The sequence below is a fragment of the Podarcis pityusensis genome (assembly GCF_964106645.2).
Source record: "Podarcis pityusensis genome assembly, chromosome: 1".
Classification (NCBI taxonomy): domain Eukaryota; kingdom Metazoa; phylum Chordata; class Lepidosauria; order Squamata; family Lacertidae; genus Podarcis; species Podarcis pityusensis.
Genome location: NC_138028.1, coordinates 138744806 through 138757473, shown reverse-complemented (window position 1 = coordinate 138757473; position 12668 = coordinate 138744806). Strand labels below are relative to the sequence as shown.

At 39.7% G+C, this 12668-nt stretch overlaps 1 protein-coding gene across 4 annotated transcripts in view; it reads right to left on the bottom strand.

Moving 5' to 3' along the window:
- The window catches only part of MYL1 (myosin light chain 1), a 28631-nt gene that overhangs the window by 4268 nt on the left and 11695 nt on the right, over window positions 1-12668 (bottom strand). Inside the window, exons 1-5 of one of the 4 annotated variants that reach the window (XM_081019553.1) lie at window positions 9819-9940; window positions 8994-9018; window positions 4585-4728; window positions 2978-3151; window positions 436-513 (exon numbers count right to left, since the gene is read on the bottom strand). In XM_081019553.1, the coding sequence (XP_080875679.1) occupies window positions 436-513; window positions 2978-3151; window positions 4585-4728; window positions 8994-9018; window positions 9819-9821 (424 nt within the window). In that variant the 5' untranslated portion in view covers window positions 9822-9940. Of the gene's footprint in view, window positions 1-435; window positions 514-2651; window positions 2668-2952; window positions 3152-4584; window positions 4729-8700; window positions 8729-8993; window positions 9019-9818; window positions 9941-12668 lie in introns of those variants that run through there. The other 3 variants (XM_081019552.1, XM_081019550.1, XM_081019551.1) reach the window with 3 other exon arrangements.

Here is a 12668-nt window from a genome sequence, read left to right as displayed (position 1 = left end):
CAGTGGTAGAGCATCTGCTTTGCATGCAGAAGGTCCTAAGTTCAATCCCCAGCATCTCTTCAGAGCACAAACAGATGTGACATGAGAAATCCATGATCTGATATGCCAACTTAAAAAGGAAAGGCATCTGTGCTTGGGTGAGGGATGGAATACACTAGTGAAATAGTGCTGGGGAGAGGATATTTCTCCCTTTCCTCCTGCACGTTTTCCCCAGCTGAAATTCCCCCAAAGCTACTGGGGAGGAAAACACAGGTACCACTGTTTTATATTGGGTCTCCAGCAAAGCAAAGAAAATAGCAGCTTGGGGTGTGCAATTTACTTGGGAAAACAGCATGGGTGAGGGAAATGTTAAATTCTCCTTCCTCCAGCACCGCTGCCCTCTTCCATTTGACCCCACCCCATGGCTGCTTTCCCCTACTGTATAGTGGAACTTACCCTCGTAGTTGATGCAGCCGTTGGAGTCTTCCTGCCCTTTCATCAGTTCTTCTACTTCTTCTTCCTTCATCTTCTCACCTAAACCACAGAAGATATTTATGGTGGTGATGATGTTATATACAGTCGTATCTTGGTTTTCGAACACCTTGGTACATTTGGCTTCATACATTTTGGCTTCCAAATGCCCCAAACCAGGAAGTAAGTTTTTGAACGTTCCGTTTTCGAACATTTTTAGATGATGAACATCCAACACGGCTTCCTCTTGAGTGCAGGAAACTCCTGCAGCCAGTTGGAAGCTGAGCCTTGGTTTTCGAAAGTCGAATAGACTTCCCGAACAGACTACATTCGAGAAGTAAGGTACGACTTATATACTGCTTATGTGCCAAAATTGCTTCTAAGCAGTTTACAGATCTAAATATAAGAAAAGCCCTGCTGGATCTGACCAAAGACACATTTAGTTCAGCATCCTGTTCTTACAGAGGCCTATGCTGTGATGTGGGGTGGGGGGCAAACAAGAGACTGGCTTTGTGTTATGTGTCAGCTATCACTCATGGTGTGTTTCACTCCAAAGAAACCCCAAGCAGTTTGTTCTTAGTTTGTTCTTAGCTTACTGGCTCATGGTTTCTTTCAGATAAACAAACTACGAGTGCTGGTTCACGTGTAACACACAGCTGGCCTCTGGTTTATCTCCTCCCTGGAATGACAACAGCAGGAACAGGGTGGGGGAGAACTGAAGTGGAGACTTCTGAGCAGCATGCACCAGCACACTCCTCGTTCCAATTAAACCATATTTTAACTGTAGATGTACAAACTAGGTCAGTGTATCTGTTCTGATAGCTCTTCATTTCTGACACTAGTGATGTCATGGGACTTGCAGTGTTGTAGCAATCTATGTGGACTTTCAGTCAAGGGTGCAATGTGGTTAGGCAGTCAAAATGCTGACATGCAGAACTCAGGGTGGATCACCTTTGTTTCCTGCTGCTGTGGAAGCAACTTTCTAGATGCTCACAACAGATCCATGACCACACAGGATATCAAAGGAGAGGTACCCCTGCAAAAGGGCATGTTGAATTATTATTCAACTTTCAAATCTAAAAAGTTCTAAAAAGTTGTAACATGACTTGGGAATTCAAAAGATATTTTGGTTAAATTAATATACTTAAGTTTTGCTTGGTAAATAAAATGTTTGTAAAATTGCACAGAAATCATTGCAAACAACTGCCAAGTGCTTGGACTTGTAGTTTATATTCTTGTCATCATCTATCTGTCTATCTATCTATCATCTATCAATCTATCATCATTACCTGAGATTTTCAGAAGGTAAAATTAAAATTATCTAGTTTTTTGAAACCTTCATCAAATCAAATTACCAAGCTGAATGTTGTCTAATCACAAAATAATAGCAAATATAAATTCCTCAAACTCTAAAACATATTTTTAAGACCCTTCACTGAAGAAATTTGCAAAAATTAAGTTTCACCCCCTGTTCCTGAGGTTATATGATTCTCAGTGTTTTTGAAATCTATTTCTTTTTAACCAACCAGGATTTAATGATGCTTTATTGATGTCTGTATGTATGTTTGTATTACCTGCTCTCCATGCTAAGATCCCAGGTGGGCTACATCATTAAAACATAATATAAAAACAACTTAAAACAACTTCCAACCTTAAAAATAAGGTGGGTCCAAAAACATACACCTCAGGTATCAACAGCCATGGTAAAGAGTTACTTTTAATTACACTTTTAGTTATTTTATTATAATCTTGAATGTTTTATATCACATTGTTATACTTCAGAGAAAGTGTGGATTATCCAAATTTATATAAATAGGCCTTTGCTATTAAAAATATCAATTTTATTACATTGGAAATAATAATTGGGCACTAATGCCAATATAGATTTAAAGTGGTTAAAAAGTTAATCTTCTCCAGCTCCAGAAACATTTACTTTATTTTCCTATTTTTATTCCAACCCGTCTCTCAGAGGACTCCAGTGCTTGGTTTAAGGGGGTGGAAAGCCTTGGGATCCCTTACAGAGAATTCTCGGTGCTCTGACCAAAATTCCAGTTCCCAGATTTAATTGAAGAAAGCCAAAGGAATGTAACTTTTATAAAAACAAAACATATCTGTAGTACAGTTAACACAGGGTCAGGGGTTCAAGCCCCATGTTGGGCAAAATATTCCTGTATTGCACAGGCTTGGACCAGATGGCCTTTATGGTTCCTTCCAACCCTATGAGAAGAAGAAGAAGAAGAAGAAGAAGAAGAAGAAGAAGAAGAAGAAGAAAAAGAAGAAGAGTTTGGATTTGATATCCCGCCTTTCACTCCCTTTAAGGAGTCTCAAAGCGGCTAACATTCTCCTTTCCCTTCCTCCCCCACAACAAACACTCTGTGAGGTGAGTGGGGCTGAGAGACTTCAAAGAAGTATGACTGGCCCAAGGTCACCCAGCAGCTGCATGTGGAGGAGCGGAGACGCGAACCCGGTTCCCCAGATTATGAGACTACCACTCTCGACCACTACACCACACTTTTGGAAGCCTTACCCAGAGTGGCCAATACGTGACGGAGTTCAGCACCCATGACGGTCCCATTCCCCTCTTTGTCAAAGACACGCAGACCTTCAACGAAGTCTTCAAAGCCGCCCTGGTCCTTGTTATTGGCTGCTGCTTGCATCATGGGCAGGAACTCTTCAAACCCAATTTTCTTGGCATTCATCTCTACAAGAAAACAACATTATCAACAATGTTCTCAGATATATTTGTGATGCTTTAGGAAGTTCTCCTGAAGTGCTATGCTGTGATTTATATCTGTTTCTCAACCAAAACTATGCTTCCTTTAGAAATTAAATTTCTTCCTTCACAATATGGCACTACTGCCAAAGCTTTCAGGTAGTCATAAAACACTGAAGTCTTTGCTTATTGTTGTACTCATCATCAAGTGATGCTACATACACATAAAGGAGGCAAATCTGTATTCAGTGGAGGGGGACGGTTTTTACAGGAATCATAATTTAAACGGTTTTTACAGGAATCATAATTTAAACGGTTTTTACAGGAATCATAATTTAAAGGAATCGTAATTTAATGGTTGTCCAGCTCCATTTCTAAGGAAACACAAGCACACAGTGGTTGCACTGCTTGTGAAAAAGGATCTGTAGTTTAATTTGAACACGCTATTTATTTCATGCATTATCTATTTATTATAGTTTTATAGTGGTGTTTCTAGTGCTGTGTACTATGGCTTTTCGTACAGCACCTTCACACTGGTAAAGCTTGCTAACAGCTTTAAAGGAAAATAAAACAAGGGGCTGTGAGTTAGATATTGTTATGAGTTGTGGGGTGAGGAGTGCCAGACCCATGGGGGCAACCAAGGGGGGATGGGGGAAGCTGCCCCCTGTAAATCAATAAAAAGCAATAAAAATACTTAACTGAGGTTCTGCCTCCCCCAACAAAAGCCTGCCCCCCTAACAAAAACCCTGGCTAGACCCCTCTAATCCTTGGATTCAGCAAGTGTTAAAAGCTAATCAAGACTTCTGATTCCTGGAAATAGTTAAACTAGCTACTGGTGAGGTGATGGGGGCTTAAGGGGCTCAGTACAGACGGCAATTTCAAGTCAGTTTATATAGGTCCCACCAGGCACTAGTCAGATCTTGAACTATTTAATTTCATGAAGTAGCTGTATCATATGTCTTCAGATATGCCCTTGGCACATGCTTGACTCTTTCTCATCAAAGACATCAGGATTTTAATTTGGGTGGGTAGCTGGAAGCTACTAACATGAGTTGGACCAAACTGAGGGAGGCAGTGGAAGACAGGAGTGCCTGGCATGCTCTGGTCTATTCTACGGGTTCACGAAGAGTCGGACACGACTAAACAACAACAACAACAAAAAAGCTGGAATAAAACTGTTGAGCTGAAAAAATTACTGTGCACATTCACAAATTCTACAAACTCATGTCCATAATAACCAAATATTAAATGCTTTAATTTTTTTAAAATAAAAATCCCACCACCACAAATGCTTGTGTGGTCAAGGCTTGTATAAGAGGAAAGCACACTCCATCTTCACTAAAATTAAGGTAGTGGGAAAGGAGAATTTGACTGAACGTTAAGAGAACATATTATGGACCATTTCATCTCAGAGCCATTACCCTCATTGCTGGGGTTGCCCATGATCTTCTTGACCTCAGCATTGGTGGGGTTCTGCCCCAAAGCACGAATGACATCTCCAACCTGGCTTAGGGTGATCTTGCTTTCACCAGTCCTGTCGAAAAGGAGGAAGGCCTCCTTAAAGTCTGCAAGAGGAAAGTGTCAGTGTCACCATAGCCAAACAACTTGCCCATACACTAGTTTGTATCTACTATGGTATAAATATTAATAGGGCCACTTTCTCTGCAACAAAATTCCAGTGGTGTGACATTTGCATAATTTTACTGGTAGTAGATTTGGCCCCCTCCCTTGTCCCTTTTTTATGGAAGCAGTGAGCCCCTTTGGTTTACAACCCTGCCCCCAATAAATATTGACTGTTTACCATACCTTATGATGGCTAAGAGAGCCCTGATAAGGTTGATACATTTTAAAATCCTCCATGTGAAACAGCCACATTGCCATAGCCCCATGGAGGAGGAGGTAAGATATGAGCTGGGGCATCTGCTCTGACACCTGATCCCCAGGAAAACTCTGCCTATCTGCTTTCACCCCACTTTTGAGAGAGAGAGATTGCCTGAGTGGAGTCTCCACAGAAGGAAGCACTGGTGTGGATCTCTCACCTTTTTTGGTTACTCTCCTCTGCGGCTGAAGCAACGGGGCTGTGTCACATGTAGGAGCTTTTATCGTAACTGCCTGCATGCATGCATATAGATGTTATATATGTATATAGTTTTAATTAATAAATAAAAAAGGTAAAGGGATCCCTGACCATTACGTCCAGTCGTGGCCGTCTCTAGGATTGCGGTGCTCATCTCACTTTATTGGTCCGAGGGAGCCGGCATACAGCTTCCGGGTCATGTGGCCAGCATGACTAAGCCGCTTCTGGCGAACCAGAGCAGCACACGGAAACGCCGTTTAATTAATATCCATATTTAATTATTAATTAATATTAATTAATTAATATCCATGTTTAATTGTCTTTCCTGTGTTTTTAATGGTTCTTATTTTTATCTGTAAGAGGCCTTGAGTCCCATTACAAGAAAAGGGAGGGGTATAAATCAATATCTCACCATCATTGCTATCATCATATAAAGCAAGGCAGAACCTTGCAATTATGGTTACAGTGGGCCATTGCAGACAGCCAAAAAGTTCAGCAAATGGAAAAAGGATCTGACACAACTAGCAGCTGAAAATAGCAAGCATTGTGTCTTGACAGTAAAAGTACTTTGAGAGGCATAGAAGCGAAGCTGTATGAATAATGTGGGAAGGCAAGCAGGTCCTACAGAAAGGCAAGACAGCATGAATAGGTGTGTCTTTGGAGGGGTTTAAAGTTTTCACCTTCTACACTGCATTTATAAGGCTGTTAAGAACCCAGAGTGTCACCTAACTGCAGTCGCCACAGAGCAGTTTTGAAATTTCTTCTAGACCAATTTGGAATTTGTTCTGAAGCCACATCATGCCTAGCAAAGCGTAAATTTCTGCTTTATATAGAACCTTGCTTCTTCCGTCTTTCGTAAGCCACGGGGCAAATTATGCAGCCTCCATTCATTTTCTCCTGGGTGCTTGTGAAGCTGTACTATTTTGGTGCTCCCTCTTGCCCTCCTTATACTGCCTCAAGAAGTTCCCTAGCCCTCTCCTGAACCGCTGAGGCAGGACGTGCGGTTGCTAGTCTGTAACCCAATATATCTGATATTAATCCCCTCACTGTCTGATGCGTTGAGACCTGCAAGGCACTTCAATAGCTAGCCCTCTCCCATTACAGCTCATAAAGTTCTGGCCTTTTAGAATTGAAGAGACGAGACGGCTACATGCTCCCAGGCTCACATTTGATATTTCCTCAGTGGCTACAAACAACAGAACTTCACTCATTTACACCAATGGAAGATCTCATCACCAACTCATCACCGTTTTTATTCTTCTTTTTAAAAGACTACCCACTTTCGGGAATGTAAAATGCAAATTCCTCATTTTCAGCTGCTGCAAACAGCAGTCAGTTTTCCATGTATACTGGTGGGAAACAGGTTACAGTGTGATTCTGAACAATATTGGCTCAGCTTTTAAGCCTGGTTTAACATTTTTAACGGTAATAATAGGCTCAGTAAAGTATGCTTCAAGCACGTTCTTCTGTCCCTCAGATTCTTTTTGCTCTGTATTTTGGATCAGTGTATTTGCAGCCCAAGAACAGATGGGCATTGCTGAAACAATTGGAAGGCCAGAGATGTTTCCTTTCTTTATAGGCACGCATTGTGACTGAAATTCTTTCCTCTCCCCTCCATGCAAGATCTCAATAGGTTTAAAAATATGTTTTTGCAGTAGGCAGAATGTGAAGCTAAGTCCACAGATGTGTGTGGGTGCTTAAAGACACAGCTGGGATTCTGATTTTACCCCCCTTCATGTTGCACAGTGCAATAATTTATTTATTAACCCAGAAGTAAAAATTTTATTTTAGGGTTCTTCCACGTCTTCTTTAATTGGCTAGGTGTTTGTCAACTTTTTAATAAGCCAAAAAATTGATATTAAGTGGGGGCAACTTTTCTTTTATAGCAGTTTAATATGACTAAAGAAAGTGTTTCAACTGTTAAAAGTGTTCTTACTAAATGTTGGCCAGCTCTTTTGTTTTGAAATACTTTGGTTTTGACTAATTTAAAATTAATCTAGCAAATTAATCAATCTATGGTCACCTTAACGAGCAACTCCAAGAATACCCTTTAATCTGGAATGTATTGCTTGTGAAAGTTGTTAATGCAGAGTGTGAAGCTGGAGAGAGAGCTTTTTAAATCAAAGGTACATTCTAGGCAAGGTTGGTTTTTCATTCAATTTATAGGTCTAAGAAATGTAAAAAACAATAGGTACTCACTACAGCAAGGGCATATCAAATCAAGTTAAAGAAATCTTGCCATTTGATGGTTTCATTTAGAATCCCCATGTTACAGTGAACATCCAGATTTTACTGAATGTTGCCATTTAAATGTGAATGTTGGAAATCCAGAGGAATTTTGTGAATACCTGAAAACAGATATATATCCCCCACCCCACCAGGCTCTTTGTAGATATACCAGTGAATGCTGACATTCACCATATCTGGGGCATTCTGCATCATATACTCATATCTTAAATCACATAATGCAAGCCAATTATTTGACAAATAAAATCCAAAGCGTTGTAGTATATTGATCCTACATATGAGTGGTAGCATATCAACATGCCATTCAACTGCTGTGACATTGCATTAAAATGGATGATAGGCAAGAAGCCTTATAATGCTACTACTATAAGGCTGTAATTCTAGCCTCATTTACTTGGGAGTAACCACCATTGAATTCAATAGGATTTAGTTCTGAGTAGAGAAGATTAGGGCTGTGATGTTAGTGATAAAGGTGTCTTGCTTTTAATTTTAATTGAATAATAAAAGACTTACATAAATTGGGATCAAATAAAACTATCTTACAGAAGTAATATTTTAGGATATTTAATTGATAAAGGGGTATTTGTTTCTTTTGTCTGACAAAGACACACAGACTGATTTTTTGTGGGGGTAGGAACATTAATTTACTGGAATTATGAAATGTATACAACAGGCTGATTACAATAAATAAATAAATAAATAAATAAGCCCCAAATTCCCTTTAATTCATGACACTCATATTACATAGAATATTCTTAGTTAAATTGATTTAGCTCTGCCCCACTCCAGCAATACAGCTTGATATTCCCTTAGCATTTCCTAGGAGTCATAATCATACATGCATTGGCTGGACAGTCATGAATCCTTCATTTATTTATTTATCAATATGCAACATTTATAGATTTTTGTTTCTGTGCTTTCTTCCTTACTAATGGCTTTAAACCTCATTCTCTCATTACTGCCTTACCAGCTCTCTGAAGAGCTATGTGCCAGAAGGAGAAGGCAGCACTCTCTTGGGATCTGTGCTTCAAGGCAGTCAACAGCAAAACATAAAACATCTAAAGAAGTGACTTGGAATCTGTGGCCTGATCTTTAAGTGGTGGAAGTCTACATGATTGAAGTCAATTTAGCTTCACTGGTTATACCAGCGGGCATATTCCAATGATATTAAAATACCTCTCTCTATGTTTACTGGCTCTCCTCAAAAACTTACCATCCTGTTGTTCCTTGGAGAACTCGATCTGTTAGAAAAAAAATCAATCACAAAAAGCCCCTTTTTTAAAAAAAGAGAAAGACTTGTTGGACTTGACAGCATCCAGCTTGCTCCTTGAAACATCTTCCCAAGATGCAAAGAAAAGGATTTTGTCCGATTTTTCAAGTGTAGCTGAGATGCCACCAGGTTGCTAATGGAACAATGCCTACTTAAGCTAATGAGTATCCAGTATTTGATGTTCCGTGCAATGAATCACATCAACACGCAGGGAATTGAATTTATGTTCCACTTACCAGCAATCTGATCAGCGCTGAAGGACTGCATTTGGCAAAAGAGAGAGGAAAGTAAAAAGCTAGTACTCTTGGAGGGAAAATTGCATTGACAGACAAAAGTTATACATATCCTATAGTGTGTTTATGTGAACTAATTTGGCCACAAATGTATTTTATGTATTCCATTATTTGAAATCTTTCCAGGCCACCTTTCAGGGCAAAGCCCTACAAAAGCAGTTTATGTTAGAAAAATAATAATAATAAAAGCAGATAACAATGTCATGTAAGTATTTGAAGTCCATTATAGTATCTTCCTGCACACAATCAGAAGCACAGATATATACAGTATGAGCTAAATATCCTAATCCTTTTTAGAGGAACATATTATTGCATTACAGTAGAGAACATAATGTAAATCGAAAATATCATTGTGCAATAAATACTACATTCAAAAGAACTAATAAAACAGAAGGTTTAAGACCCATATGTTCTTTAAGCCTTTATTTTAAAAACATGCCATTTTGTTACTGTTCATAGGCAGGTTGTGCATCTGGATTCTACTGCACATATATTTCAGCAAACATGAATTACAGGCAATTGATAACAACAACCTGCTATAAAAGACAGGAAACATGCGAGCTATTACATAAGACAAGATTTCCCAAATAATCCCAGTAATTTCACATTAACAATAAGAATAGATGCACACACTCCTGCATGATTTTGGTAGGACACTATATTGGTTCTCTACTCCCTTATGCTATGCATTAATTACACACTTGAAAATGACAATGTTAGATCAAACCACTGGCTCACTATGCAGAACTAATTTTCTCCTGCACCCACCATGATTGCGAAAGTTGGAAGGGAAGAGGAGGAGGCAAGGCTGGAAGCTGCCTGAATCCCTGAGAGTGGTCCTGACTCCCTGGCCTTATTTCTTCTTATTTAACATAAGCCAGTGACATCATGGGCAGGATTAAGTGTCAGAGAGTAGTGGCCACGCCCCCTAGGGGAGTTCTTTAACTTTCTTAGGGCAAAGTCAAAGAAGGATCCATTTCTTGATGGCCCTCTCGTAGGCACTATTTTTAGGAGGGTGAAGAGCAGGCAGGGAGCTGCTGCTTGCTTTCCTGAGTTTGAATCCTGTCAGCACTTTTTCACTCTGCAGCGTAAAGATGGAATATTCCTTATGTAGTCTTCCTCAAAAAAGGCTTATCGCTTATGGACGCCTGTTCATATTGAGCCAGCTATTGAGCCAGCTGGTGGGACAGTGGACCTCTCAAGGGTTTCTCCAGCTGGCTGCCTTAAGCATTTTCAGCTAGGTCTGATACCTTTGGTATTGAGAACGACATTTTCTAGCCAGCGAATTTAAGAAGCTTAATCCCAAATTATTACACACCAGGGAAACCACCCCTCCTACTTTCAGTCAGCATAGTTCACTTGCCAGTTAAGGCAGAGAGTTGGGCAGGTTTACTTGGAAGTAAGATCCACTGTGTTAAGGGAACGTTACTCCCAGGTTAAGTTCACAAAGGAAATGATTAAAGACCCAAGAAAAAGTAGGAGGTTTTATTATAAATTTGGCTTGATTCATGCATTAATTTTGAACATGGTAAAGCCACTGTTAAGACGATTTTACCATATCAGTTCTGAGTGGTGAGTCTATATTGTCTCCTATGTAATGTGGCATTTTACTAAGACAGAGCAAACTTTAGCCTTCAATAGTTCAATCTGGCATAGTGAATTCCACATCAAACAAACATTCAGAAAACATTCTCCTGTGTAGAGCTGATGGGATGATTTTACCATGAGCTCAGTGATTTTACAACATCCATGAGCAATATGTGAATTGGACCTTAGGGGTGTAAAATTAGATTCAAATAGTTTGACTTAGCCAACCAATGGCTTGATAGCCTTAAGAACAAAACTGAACAGCTTGGTGGTTGCCTGAAGTCAAATATGTAATCTGAATTACTTCTAGCATTTAGAGTATGTATGATTCATAAGATTCTGTATTTTTAGATTTTGTGAATCGCGATAAAATGTAGCTCATGTAGGTTTTGGAAAAATGATATGCTTCTGGTTTATGACAGGCAGGAGAGGGTTCCCATCATTATAATAAAAAGCTGGTAGCATATTCAGAGACAGGAGTTTGGAATACGACCATTTCCCTCACTACATTTACAGGTTTATTTGCAATCCCTGTAACATTGCCCTTGCCCTTTTTTGACATTTCTAGTAGCTACAAAATACAAAACTTGCATATCTAACTTGCATATTAAAGTGTGGGTACGGAGACCACATTTTAAATATATTTCGCTTTTATGCAGTTTTGTTTATGTTCAACAGTTTAAACCTGTGTCTCAGGTTTGATTCTGGTTCAGGTAAAAAAAGGAGAGTAATTTACCTTGTTTGAAAATTAATTGATAATTACCACAGTTTTAGAGGTAACAGAATGGGACTCAAAATTGCTTCCAGAATGAGCTAAAAAGGACTCTGGAGTTCCCCTTGGACATAATGAAATGTGAAGCTTGCTGTGGGAAAAATCCTAATTCCTTTTCACTGGCTAAACAAGTAATTGCCATGCTATCATTATTTCCAATTATATTTAATAATTTGTAACTAATAAAGTTCTACATCTACAGTCCCTAATTAACAGGTGAAGAGCAGCATCTGGAGTAGGGCATTCAGTTCCTATGCCAAATCTATTATCAGGAGGTATTTTTTCCTTGTTGAGCCGCAAGACCAAGATCGGTCATTCTCCAGGGCATGGTTACATTTCCAATAAACTCACCCCATAGAAACTTTCAGACTATGAGATTCATGAATGAATCCCATGTAAATTTGGGTTAAAGGCAGGAGTGGGGCCACACCAGCGCTATAGATGGCATCCTACAAGCAAGGAGAATGCACATCCAGCCCCACAAACCAGGCCATTTTTGCACTTCTGTTGCTGTGGGTAAGAAAGGATTTTTCTATTTGAAAGGGAGGATGAAACTTCATGAGTGAAGTTGTTTCCCAGCTGTAACAGTAGAAATTCTTAGATACAGCTAAATTGGCATTATGGGATTGGCTTGCTTATAGACTATAGATTGCTGAGTAGATCCACCCAATGGGACTTACCCACCTGTAAACCCACCTGCAGAATTACAGCCCAAATCACTTTGAAAATGATCAGGGTTGACCTGTCAGTTCTTCAGAGGTAATACTGGTTTAGACAGGATGAGGCCTTGATTGGTGCGTAAGAAGAAAGCTGGGGAATCTTACATGAGTTGTATTCCTCAGCAGTACAGAGTCTGCGTGTGTCGAGGCTGAAGCAAAATGGGTTCTCTACAGATCCCTTTGCCTTTGGGCCTTCTGGGTTTGGTTTGGTTTGGTTTTGACAATGTACTATTCAGCAGAATGCAGGTGGGGCCCTTTAAGAGGTATTCAGTTTTGCTAGCCTCTCCTCCTCAAGACAAATCCTGCTTGGGTGCTTTTGAAAGATGCCATGGGGACCTGGGCTGGCACCTGAGGTGAGCCACAAAATGCTGGGGAAGAAGAGGGGAGTGAGCCAGGATGAAGTGATATGGGAATTATTATTCACTGTCCAATGAATTTATATTCTGTTTATGGAAAAAAGCCTCTAGCTGGCTCAGAAGTAAAACGAAACACACAGAATCATAAATTCAGGTTGTTTAAAATACATGGGCCAAGTAGCAA